Here is a 14089-nt window from a genome sequence, read left to right on the forward strand (position 1 = left end):
TAAAAAGTTTCAACCAACCCGCAAAAACCCCCAAACTTAGTGTTACAGTATAGCTTTCAATTTTGATCTTGAAAAGAAAAGGCTGGAAATTAAACCTTTCTTCACTTAATGAGATTTAGAAATATTATAAATAAATAATTTGAGTGAAAAGGACTAAAATTTTGTGAACATATAGTTTCATACGACTTTTATGAGGTTAATTTCTTCTGTGCTGACATTCAGGTTTATCGCTTACAGAGTAATTGGCCAAAATACAGAAACAAATATCATGCTGCTCCCATACTGGGAGGTTTCTCATATCTAGAAATAGAAGTAAAGTAAACTGTCTTAACTGAAAAACCTTTAAGGACTGACATCTCACATCTCACATGTTCATGACTGCAAAGGAAAATTTAATCACATTGAAACAAATTTGGATGCACTGTCAAGTGAGAGAATATCAAGTCATAAATGTATGAGACTAAAGGATTGGTCATCTTGCTGTAAGAACATGGATTAAATATTATATTTTAAAACAGATATTGTCTTCTCCTTGCTTCCTACTTACTACTAGCAATTCTGCTAACAGTAAAAGCTACTTAACTACACAGAAGTTTAAAAGACTGACTGCAAATTCGCCTTTGGTGAGTATGCAGCAATTTCTTACACACCTTAGGATAGCATAAACCCTTCATCTTTTTAGAAAATACCTGTGGCCATAGAATTTTGCAAAAGAGATGAAGAAGGAAAATGTATAGAAATAAAGGTCAAATTAGAAACAAAAACCAAACTTCAACCCGTACAATTCAGGTTGTGGGAAGTCTAGATGTGACCTGAACACGGATTTCACAACACAAGACAATATACTGTGTTTTGCATTCTCTTTGCTTTCTAAATTTCTAGACATTAGCATGAAAGTATTAGGAGTTATGAAATATAAGTATTTTTCATAAATTGAACACATTTCAATTGAGATACACATGGAATTTTTTCTGTTTTTAAATCTCACTAAAGACAATGAAAAGGAACTGGTGAGATTCTGCATCTTCTCTCAAAACAACTTTATTATGCTTCACTTCTTTATTAGCTATTCTAGCTGCATATGCTATTAACCAAGTGATCCATACTTCATCCTTGAAAGGGCAGTTACTTAGGAAAAAACCTCTCTTTATAAATCAAAGTACTTATGAAGAGTCAGTGATTGCAAAACTGTTGAAAGAAAAGCACTAAACTTCCTTTTGATGCTTATTGCAGTACCTGTATTATAATAGCATAATGCATTACAGCACAATGTATTATAGAATTTCAAAAAGTATGTTTTTGAAGAAGCTCTAAAGAAATAATCATACCATCATACCATGTTGATCTATGTAATGTATACATATTCTATTTTTAAAAATGTACGTGTCTGTGTGTGTTTATAGACACACATCATATCCACACACAGAGATAAACACATATACATTGCCAAATAGTCTTCATCTTAGCATATGGGTATTCTTAGCATTTAGGATTCTAACATTTATCTACCTATCTATAATTTTATTCATTCAGCTTGTTGGGGATTGATTAAAGGCAAGGAGCATTTACCTCAATGTTTGTAATGACCATTTCTCTGACAACATAAGCAATCGTGCAGTCCTCAGAGTGGCACCTGACACGGAAGCAGCCGTATTCCATTACATCTGGTGGATCAGGCCAATACTGATGACATTTGGTCTGTAAAGGAAATCAGGCACACATCAAGACTGTTGTATATAAGCCCTTCCATTTCCAGCCTTCTTTATTGTGTTGTGCTTCAGGGAATTCAAGGAGTGGTACTAAATCTGTTTTAGTTTGCTGCTTAGATTTTTTTCCATCCAGATTGAAAAATAACAGGACAAAATAGGCTAAGTTCTCCATAAACTTCTGTTTTAGTGATTTATAATAAATATTCAGGTAAATTGGATGCATGATGCTTCGTCTGCTGCTTATCTGTAATTGCAAGAATGACTTCTCAAGGCATAATGTGGGAAAATAAAGATAGATTTACTCTGTCTTAAGAAGTGCAGGGATTAAATGTCAACCTAACTTTAGCCATCTAATAACAGGTTACAGGACAGGCATAGCCACACTTTTCTTGAAAGTGAACAACAAAAGGAGAAGAGGCAACTGTAAAGAAGCTATAAGGGAAATTCTGACTAGATGTTGGCAAAAAAATTCCACAAACAAGGACAAGCACAGAAACAAGAAGCCCTATGAGAATGTGGAATCTCCACCTGTGGAAATTATTAAAACTTTGATGTGACACTGCAACTTGCACAAAGTTCAAAGTTGTTTTTGTCTGTAACTTTTAAATTGATAGAGTAGCACGAGCTGGAATTTTTGGAAAGCTAAAATTTCTTAATTTTACCTTTAATAGAGCTCAATTTTCAGAGGCTTGAAATTCAAATTATAACCATTATGCCTGAAAGTTTCACTGTAGTAATTTATCTTAACTACTTTCCTCTTCAAATTTAAGCCAAAATAATGTATTCATTTTGGAAAAAAAAAAAAAAGAGCATTACTGCGAAGAAAAAAAAAATCCTATCATACAAATCTTAACACCATTGGAAAGAGACAGTCTGGAATGTAAAACCTCCAGAGACTAGGAAAATGTTTGGCATTTGCCAATGGGGATATTCTTGACAAGAATATACGTCTTTTTCTGTGCCTGAAAATTCTCCCACAAACTGAGCAAATCCTAATTATTTCTGAAAGCAAACAAAACTCATAAATATGTCTGGTGTGCAAAGGTGCCAGCAGGATGATTAGAAGCTATCAACAATTGAAATGAAGTTTCCAACTAACAATGTTAACTCCAGACTATTAATAATCTGTGTTCCCCCTCAATACAAAGAAATTAATATACCAATACAGTCAAAAGATGCAGGGAGTATTTCTATGTCAGGTGATGTTCAATAATGTCTGCTTCCATGAGCAGCTACATAATGTGACTGTGGTTAAAACCTGATTGCTGCTTAACTCTATTTCCTTACATCTCAATCTTTATGCTGTTTAAGACCTAAAATACTCACTCCCTTGCTTCCTAAGAACACTGAGTTTTGACTGGGATGCCAGATAAACTTGATAATGTAGGACAGATCACACACAAAATACAGCTAAAGGCTACAGTGAAGGCATATGAGAGTCACCACCTTCTCTACCTCTTAAAAAATCCAGCTGTTGAGATTTCAGCTTCTAAAACTTTAAAACCAATACCTTCCCATTTAATCTAAAAACTTAATCTTTAAAACTGCAAAGGACAAATTAAATCAAAACACACCAGAATTTCACTGTGCTATTCCAAAATTCAAGGAGAGACAGAATTAATCTAAACATAATTTAAATAATTATCAGAGCAATTCTAGGAAGGATCCTGAGATGTAAAAAAAAATAAGCAAGCTAAATTCTAACCACTAGTAAATACCACAATGGCAGACTCCTTTTTACAGCTAGACTAGAAGATTTGCTCAACCCACTCAATCCTTCCAGACATTCTCTCAATCTTTTGAAGAGAAACTGCCACATGGAGGCCAATGCTCAGGGAGAAAAATAACAGCATGTAGTACCAGTCTGATCAGCACAACTGAGTAAATGCAGTGATTCCTGTCTATCAGACATCTGGTTTGTTTGCAAAGCAGCATAACAAAAAGCAAAATGAGGACTATCTGCCCTAAGTAACTCAGAAAGCCTGACCCTCAGAAGAATAATTCAACTGAATAAGTTGGCCTCTTTTAGGGTTATTTAACAAACCATAACAAATGAAAAAAGTTCAAAGTTACAGTACATTTTTCAGCATACAGAGGAGCTGGGCACTTACCCGCCCTCGTTCAGTGAGTGTTGTTAGCATGATGATCAGTGATAATTTGTGATCCCAGACAACTTGCCAGAAGTGTGCACATGTGTGTGGAAGAGGCCCCTGAGTAGCAATGTACCGGTTCACAATGCCAGCAGAAGGAATTTCCATCTACAAAGAGAAAAAAGAAACCTCTATGTAAAGTTCACTCTCACTACTCAGGTACTTTTTTAACTTTTGCATTTCATTCAAGAAAGTTTTGAGGGAAGAAGGCAAAAAAGCTAAGTAATAAGACAATCAAGATTACAATTTGATATGTAAAAAACTTTTAAATCAATAATTTACAACAGATGTAAATCATAGATTCTGTAGTCCTTCATGCTGAACTATGAGCAGAAGATTAATAGTGAAAATGTACTTGAAAACTTGAAACTGCAAAGCTTTCTAAATTTTCTTTAACATATAGTGAGGAATGATGTTGCTGTACCAAAGGTACAGCAAAAGCTGATTACTGCCCGATACTAAACAAAGGATGTTAATAATTGACTCTGTGATTTAGGTGCTTAGCTTATGTATCTGACAGAAATATATACACATTTTCCTCCTTTTTTTCCCTGACTCCCAGCCTACACTTGATTGATTAGGAAAATCAAGGCTCTAGTTTATCTTCTGGATCATTCATAGTTAGCTATGGTCATAAGCAGATTTAGAGGGAAAAAAAAGGCTTAGTTTTATGGAGACAATCCCAGCATTTGAAGTATATGGAAAAATAAAAGAATTTTTACTGGTTAAAAACTCTGCACATATCACAGTGTATCACTACATGGCAGCACTCACTGTGTATTAGGATGGTCACCTGTTTCACAACAGACACTAGTTTTTAGGTTATGAAATTTTACATCTTTCACATTTACAAATCCCCCAAATTAAAATAAAATATCCTTATTCCCTAAAAAAACCTTTTTTTTTCTGCTTAGTAATACAGAAAGTGAGTAAATGCAGGTCTCTGTATGACTTACATTCACATAATTTGCATTAATGTAATCTTCATCTCCTTGCAATATTATCCTTGTGGCATCATCTGCACACACACAAGAAAGAGGGAATAAAATTAGCAATTAAGAGACATACTTCCCCTCTATTAAGTTTAAAAAAACCTGAGGACTTGCAGAAACACAAACAGCAGAATACAAACAGAGTAAACTACCTTTTAGAAAATAAAATGACCAATTACATGACTTCAATTATATAATTAAATCTTTAATTAGCAAGTTCAATACAGCAGTTTTAAAAAGCAAAATAGGCAGAAACTGTACTTTAGACTCACAAGGTAGAACATCTTTGTATCTATTCTTGTCCATATTCTGAGGTACCTTTGCACATGTAACAGCCAATCCTGGTTTCTTTCTGTAAAGTTGCTGCAAAGTAGAATGAAAAATTACAAGATTTTGGGGGATGTGATTATGCTATACACACACTAATTACATTCACACAAAAATACATAGACTGAAAAAACTACATATTTTCTTTAATGTTTTTCCTATCCTTCTGCAAAATTCACTTGGGAGGTTTTTGTATTTAACATGACAAGAATTTCTGTTGTTGCTAGCCCATCAAGATAGCTAGAAAAATTTCTAGGAAAAAAGCAAAACCAGCATGTGAGCATCATTGATATAAACCATTGCTCTGCAAGTTTGCCTTTTGCTTTTAAAACTGCAGGCCAGAAGGACAACAGTGATTGAGGGTGCAACAAGGGAGCAGTGAATGGCATCAGAACAAAAAAATAGCCACAGACTTACTCTCTGGAATCAACTATAATACAAAAATTTCAGAAAAGTTTTGTTCTGTGGAATAAACCTATCCATTTCAATCCTGCAAGTAACTAAAAAACTACAACTTTAATGTATCAATCTCTTAACATGCGACTTCTTTGCTTTTGGGCCAAGGACTATGTTGCAGACTTGATCTGGGGTAAATGGACACAGTAATGGGGTACATATAATGTCTGTATAACCAAAATTTTGAAGTTGGTGTGCGGTTAATGGCTGGATTCTATGATCTTGGAGATCTTCTCAAATCCTAATGATATTTGCTTCTATGTACATCAAACAAGACAAAAAAAGGTACAGAGGGAAAACAACAACAACAAAACCAAACAAACCCACAAGAACTGTATATATAACAACTATAGCTTTTGTGTATTAAATATACATGAAAGCACCTTACGACTGAGTTATTAAATCTGGATGTGCCACTGAACACTTACCACAGAGTTCATTATATATGAACTCATATATTTAATGAAGATTTTGAATGTTGTTCCATATATAAAATGGAATGAAACAAATAGGAGGCTAAAATCCCCTACTTCTGATTGAGAGAAAAAGAGCAATACACAAAAATATTTATTCTACTGAGATTTGCTGGACCTTAAAATTCTGTATTCACAGATCACTGAACTTTTCAACTTATACAACATAAACAAGCCATGTGAGGAGAGAACTTGATAATATATTAAATAGAAAAGCTTCTATCTGTTGTAAGCTAAGTTCCACTTTACTAGAGCCTGGATGCAATTTCTGCCTTTTTTAGGAAGACAGAGAAGAATAATTTAAAGTCAAGTAACCATTCTTGAGCTTCACTGTTGCCTGGCAAACAGTCACTTGCTATTGACAGACTTCTTAAATTCTGACTAAATGGAGGAAGACATTCTGGAAAAACTTGATTATTCACAGTCTACTGGCTAATTATTTACTATTTTACTAAAGTGAAAAAAGAGTTTGAGTCACCAAAGCTGATGAGTGGACACTGCCATTGCCTCTGCTTCTGAAGATCACTAAACAATGAACTCAAAGCAAGAAGACCACTAAGCCGTACCCTAGTTTATTAGATTTCAAAAAGCTTTCGTATTTTTTCTGTAAAATTCTTTTATAATATTGCCATAAAAAAGATAAAATATAGGCTCAAATATCCTATGAATATCATAATATCATTTATCAGAGTATCATAAAGGATCAAATATCCTATGAAGTTCACTACAGGAAATTTGTGTACAAATTTAGTCAAGAAATTTGACAATTAAGAAGATATTGAAAGTCAGTTCATATTTTTGAGCTACAGCTTCAATAGCAGTAGCAGCACATTCATTGTAATTGCTGCATTGCATCCAGTACTGTGGATTTTGGAAAGCAGTTATGAACCATTGTCTACAATTCCTTAAAACCAGGGGAATTTTAGTTCTCAGAAATCATAGAAAGAAAGGAAACCTCATAAAAAGAGTGGTTATACAATAAACAATACCACAACTCTTCAGCTGTTACCATTAAATTTTCCAGCTTTAAAAAAAAAAAAAAAAGTAAAGGATAAAAATATCAAAAGGGGAAGAAATTTTATTGCTGTTCTACAAGTTTTCAGTGACAGAAGGAGTTACTCCAGAACCCAATGCCAATTTTATAAACCATAATAAACTAAGGTTTATTCAGAGCTACTACAAATGCTTGAATCTACAACAATAAAGCAACCACAAACATACATACTGCACTCCATTGCCATTAGAGAAGCAGAGGAATTATCCTTTGGAATTGCTTATACTAACACTGAGGGAATTAATTTAATAAAATATGAAAATTTTATTAGCTAGTTTTCTAAGCTAACACATTGAAGAACATAGAAAAGGAAACAAAGTGCAAGAATGACCTCTGTCAAAATCCCACTACTCTACTCAATTAAACAACTACAAAAAAAAAAAAACCACCTGATTTAGTGAACTTTGGTTACTTAAGCCAAAAATATCTTAATTTAAATACATTTTTCTCAGCAGATGGTATTTTGTCTAAGACTTAAAACTCATTCTTCCCTATTCTAAGTAGTGAAGTGTGAAACTGATGGGCAAGTCAAATTGTTGCTCTCCTGAGATAAGATTGAAGAGGAACAATGAGATTTGCAACTAATTACAGCCCCTCCATTACTCACTGGTTACAGCTATTGTTCTACACTCACAGCATTACAGAGCTGAGCATTACCCACCTCAAACTGAATAAGGACAGTCCCACTTTCTAGCCCTCTTCTTAGCTGCTCCATAGACTCCTCCAGTGTATCACCACCGTATTCAGAACAGACAGGAAGAATAGATTCTGGCAGGGTGTGGGAATCAGCTTCATCTTCTGATATGGGATCCACAAACTGTTTAACTACTGAAAGATGCGTATGAAGTTATAATCCATTACATAGAGCATTAATGTGTTTTTAACAGATATTAAAATTTACTAGCTTGAAATAACAATAGAGTTTGCAAAAGCAAATAATAAAGAGCAACAATTTAATCACGCTTCTTTTTGTACTATATTACTGTAGAAACTATAAAGAGTATAATGTCCCTATGACCTTTCTGAAAGAAAAACTCCAAATGGCTGTTTATGAAGGCAAAGAACTTGAATTCCTAGCACAAGGAGGTTTTTGCAACTTTGTCTTGCCTGATGAACTGCTAAATAGGCTAATGAAACACAACATCCACCATGGTAAAAAACAAGGGAGTTTTACCTAAAGAAGTGTAGATCATAATTAGTGGAATATCTCCACAAGAAACTTCTATCAGTTTGGACCTCCAACAGCAAAACAAAGGCAAAAATCCCTTCATCACACTCCTTTGCCATTAGAGAAGACACAAATATCTTTTACAATTTCTTATGCAAACACTGAAGGAACTAACTAAAGTTAAAAAGAATTATTAGTCAATTTTCTACAACATTCCTTGCTATTGAAGAACATGACAAACATTAATGAAGCAATCTGCAGAACAGTTCTGTCCCTATGAAATATATTGTATCACCAGACATGTCCAGCTGTGGTTATCCTGCAGTGATGGGAAGAGTTCACACCCGCCAAGCTTCAGAGAATGGGGAGTTGGTTATGCTCATGCCTATAAAAAATTACTGGTATGGGGCCATGGGTCATCTTTAAGATTTCTCTTATCTGCAAGTTGGAAGGGGACTAGAAAATTAAGTGAAAGCTAAATGCTGCATAAAGCCAGTGGAAAACAAAGGAAAGAGCCCCTCTATCTTCTTAGAAACACAAGAAGTTTTAAATAATGCCAGTGTTACAGAAGTACCTATCACTTAGGCTGTTTCATTCCCTCCTATTTCCTAGTAATGCCTAATCCCTTCAGATTTTGATGTCTTCATGCAACCAGGAACTTTGTGTAATTGTGTGCGCTAACAGCTTACCATACCTTTTAAGGAAAGCAAATAACAAAATTAAGAGTTTGACATCATCTGAAAGCTCTTGGGATCTACAGGTGTTTAAATATGGAACAAGCAATGCCAAGCTGGATGAGTTTTCCATTTTTAAACATACAGCTTAAGACCCTGCATATTTCAAAGATTGTCTCCTCTTTGCAGGCAGCAGTTCTGCAAGCAACCAGCACAAGTTTATCTCAATATTGTCACAAAATGTCTAATCTAAGAATGAGGTGAGAAGCAGCTTATTTGATTTGTTTCATCACATAATTGTGCACATTAACAGCCCATGAGTTTTTGTGAATCTGCACTTGCAGGTTTTTAAAATTATGCTTTATTTAAAAAAAAAACCAGCACTCCACGTCACCAAAATTTTTTTTTCAAGGGACTATTTATTCTCATAGATCTTTAGAACAAAAAATAAGAAGAAATTCTAACTTGCATGACTCTTTGTGACAGTGGTAAGAACCTATACAGTTTAAACTACTTGCACTAATAATTCAAATTTAGTGAGACCTACTCTTTGCACAAACCTATTCCAAGTGCTCTGAGAACATGCTTATGCAAACAGAAGACAGTACACCACCAAGCATAAGAGCAACAGTCTCAAAAACATTAGAAGTGAATAAAATTAGCCCAGTTACCTTTCCTCCTGACCAAAAGTGCAAGCTCTCTTGTGTGGGATTCTCTGCTGGCTTTTATGAACATGACCACCTGGTCATGCGTGTGCTCTGAGATATCTCGGCCATTAATTAATACTATCTGATCACCTTCATTCAGCTTTGGAATGCATTTATCAGCCTGTTTCAAGACCAAAGAAACACATTAATGTCATCAACAGTTGTGCAAGCAGGAGCATATCAGGATATTAAGTACATTGTGTAAGCAAAGTCTTCACCATTCTCCTGGCCAGTTTTCATATTCTGTATCAGAGGTTCTATCAAAGGTTTCAGCTCTAAAGCTCTCGTGCTTCAAAGCCTCTCCACGACAATAAGGAACAGTTCAAACAACATATTGATAGCTTTAAAAGGAATTCACATTAATCAAACAAATTGGTCTCAAAGATCTGTACTTCAGACTCCAAGCCTCAACAACCTCTGAATTTTTTGATGAAGTGTTTTGGGCACATGAGATAATCCAGTTCACTTTTTATGCAGTGACTATTAAGAAGTTCAAACATGTTTCTCATGAACATGATTAAAGTAACATGACATTCCCCAGGCATGCACTTTTTAAATTTCAAAGAAATTCACACACATTTCATATATTTTTTAATTTGTAGAGTCTTCTTTAGATTTAGATTAACTGCTGGACTCCCAATGTTTGTTTTGCTTTGTTTCTGCCACAGTTCTCTGTATGCTTAGCTCTATGTCAAGCACAAAGCAATTAAAGCTATGGCCAGAATATGATGATGATGCTACAAAGATGTCTAAGGGACTAGACATCTTTGTAGGGACATCATCTAAGGGACTAAGGGACTGCAGCCCTTGCACGAAGGAAGACTCAAGAGAGCTGGGAGTATTTAGCCTAGAGAAGAAGAGGCTCAAGGGGATCTTGCAATGTACATAAATACTTTAAGGGAAGACACAGAGAGGATGAAGCCAAACTCTCAGAGGTGCTTAGTGACAGGATCAGAGGCAAAGAGCTCAAACTGAAACACAGGAGGCTCCATTCAAGCATCAGGAAACAGTTCTACTGCTGTGGTGACTGAGCACTCCAGCAGGTTGTCGAGATACTGTGCAGTCGCCCACCTCAGAGCCCTCAATAGCCACCTGGATATGGTCCGGGACAACTGTCTCTAGGTGACTCTTGAGCAGAGGGGATTGGACAAGAGGACCTCCAGGTCCCTTCCAACTTTCTGTGCTTCTCTAATATGAATATGCAGGATTCTACAATCTTTGAGTGTCAAGTAATGAAACAATTTTTTCATCATTACTATCCTAATCTTTATTTTGTCTAGGAAGTCTCCAGCAACACAAGTGATATAAAAACACTTCATTTCATTTATTGTATGAATGAGACATAGACCTTTACTGCTTTTATTTTTTCCTAGGTGTTCCCTGTATTTCCTTCATAGCCAGCACAGGTTCCTTGAGCTTTATTCATCCAATATCATCAACCCTACCAAACAACCATTACCAATTCCCCGTGAACAAGAAATGAAATCTAGATTCAATCCTGATTATGCCATGCACCAACGGCTCCTAATATATTACCAACTAGTAAACAGGAGATGGAAAGAAGAAATTATATCACAAAAAATATCACAAAGATGAAAAATGCAGAATAAAAAAATAGTGGCATGAATATGAAGAAAGTAAATTGGGAGTCATTTGTACCAGCAAACAAAGTTAAAGAAAACTTAAGACCTGTCTTAGTGCCAAGAAACAGATAAAGAAGAAGAGAAATAAGCAAGAGAGAAGAAAGATGCATGCAAGAGGAAAAAAATCCCATGCAGAAAAGCTGATTAAAAATTTAAAGAGGGAATAGTTGCCCCCAACTTTTTTTCATAGAAATAAGAAAACAAAATAAGTATAGGAAAGATTGACAATAATTTGTAAAAAATGTAAACAGAAAAAGAATGGGAATTAGAAGCAGCCATGATGTTCTTCAATACTGATTTAACTAGGTATTCTCAGGTCCCCTTGCCATATTTTTTACAATTTACAAAGGCAAGACTAAAGAATGTAACTATGAATGACTAATTTAATCACTCTTAAATATTGTTAAGTTTTTCTCTTTGAAATATAAATATTTGGAAAGATAGGTGATATAAAGACCATATCAGGTCAGTCTAGGAGAGTCAAGACATCAACAAAAACTTGAAAGAAATGGTTTCTGAGTTCCTATATCTGCCTATAATTTAGATTTCTTGGCTGGCTCCTATTAGTCTTTATTACAGAGGGACTAATATCTTTGCTCAAACAAACTTTGTTAATCATGTGATGTTAATGCATCAGCCCTCTTATTTGAATCATCTGACTATATAAAATATATCTCAAAGGAGAATTAATTCCTCCTATGCAAGCATAATTTACAGATTTTTCAGAGTCTGAGCTCTTCCAGGCAATTTATTATGTCAAAGGCTGTCTGTCCTGTTGATACACCCGATGTGTCATTTTTATGCTCATGACCTGCTATTGCTCCAAGGAGCATGCATGGGTTTTTTTCCTTTAAAAGCTCTATTACATAAAACCATAATGACTTCTTTAGCACCTGAGAGCATTAATACTGTTTGTGAAAAAAATCTGTAGAGAACTTTAATTAAAAAAAACCCCAAGCCAAACAGATGCAATATATGGTTGTTCCTTCACTAAAATGTGCTTTCATAAAAATTTTGGGTACTCTGTCCTTCAGTTTCCCCAGCATACTACGTTGCTGCTTTATTAAAAGGTTTTTTTAAAAGAACTTTAGGAGGTGTAAAGAAAAATGCTTCCTTATTTTGGGGAGTAGATTTGCTTTCCCCTCCTCTAAAAAGATACACATTTTTTTGTAGGAAAGTGAGGAAAAGGCAATCTACAGACCTGAGAAATAATCTTAGCAAATAATATTACCAAATAGCATCCCTGAAGACATTTTACAGGGTAATGAGTGAATCTAGAGGAAGTTAAAATAGCAGTCATGAAGGTAAGGAATAACTGAGCTAAAATAATATCAAAATGCATTCAAGAGACTTAAATTTGAACTATCAGCTTCATTTCATTAAACAGTAAAGAACAGGTAAAGTTTTGTTTATGGAAAACAATATAATCAATGTTAATACTGCTATTCTCTAAAAATAAATGTATTATTTTCCTCTTGCTAACACATGACATGATTTCCCTAACACTGCTACTGAGTATTATATATTGGATAGCCGTTTCCAATTTTTTTCTGCGATCCTGGTTACTTTGACATAGTAACCACCACTTGCTCATGTGGTGGTTTACTAGGCTAGAGGGATAATTAGTCACTCTTGTCCATGCCTATGACACCAAAGGGAGACACTTCAATGAAGTGATCAAAGTTGGAACACCTGTCCTTTTTCAATCCAAGAGGAAAAAATACAGATCAATACTTTCCAGAAGATCAGCCAAATCTGCCAAAGGAAACTACTGTCTCTGGAGAAACATCTTTCATTCTCTGATTGCAGAATGAGCCTGTTTGCCCTATGTAATTTCAGAATCTCAAATCACCCTTAGAATATTTGCTAGGTTGACCATGAAATGTCTTAGGAACTGTTTTATTTTCAATTCCTAGATGAAAGTTATAATTATAATTTCCTACCAAACACTTTTTCAAATAATTATTATGGTTCATAAAGAAGTGCCATGAACTGTGTAAATCACGCCAAAAATCATAAATGTGACAAAAAAATAACTTCTCAAGCAATCTGTTTCAGCTGGATTAGCATCATGACATTTAGACATCAGTCCTGTGACTGCTTATCAAATTTCAGAAGAGTCAGAGGATTCAGAGTGCATTGTATTTTCAGGATTAAGTCAGTAATATTTCCTAAGAAGTCTGCACTGAAATTATTTTATGAGAGTTAGGAAATATAGTTTGGAAAAAGGCAAGTGAAAAAATTTGATATAACATTTGTCCTCACAATGTTATGTGATAATTATTTGGAAAAAAAGTTTTAAAAGATTTTGTGTTCCTATTATTATTTCAAAATTCAACAGAAGAACTCAATGGCTCTGCTGATTCTTATATATTTCACCTAGTCTATAAATATTTCCATAAGGAAAATTCTATGGCAAAATAGGAACAGAGCAAACATATGCTCCCTTTTTATGCTCCCTCTCTCCTGCCAAGTACTCTCCCATCCTATAAATAATTTCAGCCCTAAGGATTTCCTCAGCCTATTGTGGCTAGCTTAGTCAGTAACAATAGCTTTTTTCCCCAAGTATTTGTCCTGTCCTGATCACACACAAAATTATTTTAACCACACATCCTTTGTCAAGGAGTTTCACAGGTCTACTATCTTCTGCACAAAGAACTACTTCACCAAACATGAAGAACCTGACCTTCACAAACTTAATTTAGTAGTCCTATTTCTGCAGTCCTAATTTTAGTA

At 34.8% G+C, this 14089-nt stretch overlaps 1 protein-coding gene across 6 annotated transcripts in view; it reads right to left on the reverse strand.

The window, feature by feature from the left end:
- The window catches only part of PTPN3 (protein tyrosine phosphatase non-receptor type 3), a 123040-nt gene that overhangs the window by 14954 nt on the left and 93997 nt on the right, over positions 1-14089 (reverse strand). For 5 of the 6 annotated variants that reach the window (XM_014264315.3, XM_074546544.1, XM_014264316.3 and 2 more), the window contains 6 exons: positions 9675-9831; positions 7823-7989; positions 5124-5214; positions 4816-4877; positions 3821-3967; positions 1570-1698 (listed from right to left, as the gene is read on the reverse strand). In XM_014264315.3, coding sequence (XP_014119790.2) covers positions 1570-1698; positions 3821-3967; positions 4816-4877; positions 5124-5214; positions 7823-7989; positions 9675-9831 — 753 coding nt within the window. The remainder of the gene's footprint in view (positions 1-1569; positions 1699-3820; positions 3968-4815; positions 4878-5123; positions 5215-7822; positions 7990-9674; positions 9832-14089) is intronic. The other variant, XM_026790990.2, reaches the window with a different exon arrangement.

Source organism: Zonotrichia albicollis, chromosome 1, assembly GCF_047830755.1.
Source record: "Zonotrichia albicollis isolate bZonAlb1 chromosome 1, bZonAlb1.hap1, whole genome shotgun sequence".
NCBI classification, from domain to species: domain Eukaryota; kingdom Metazoa; phylum Chordata; class Aves; order Passeriformes; family Passerellidae; genus Zonotrichia; species Zonotrichia albicollis.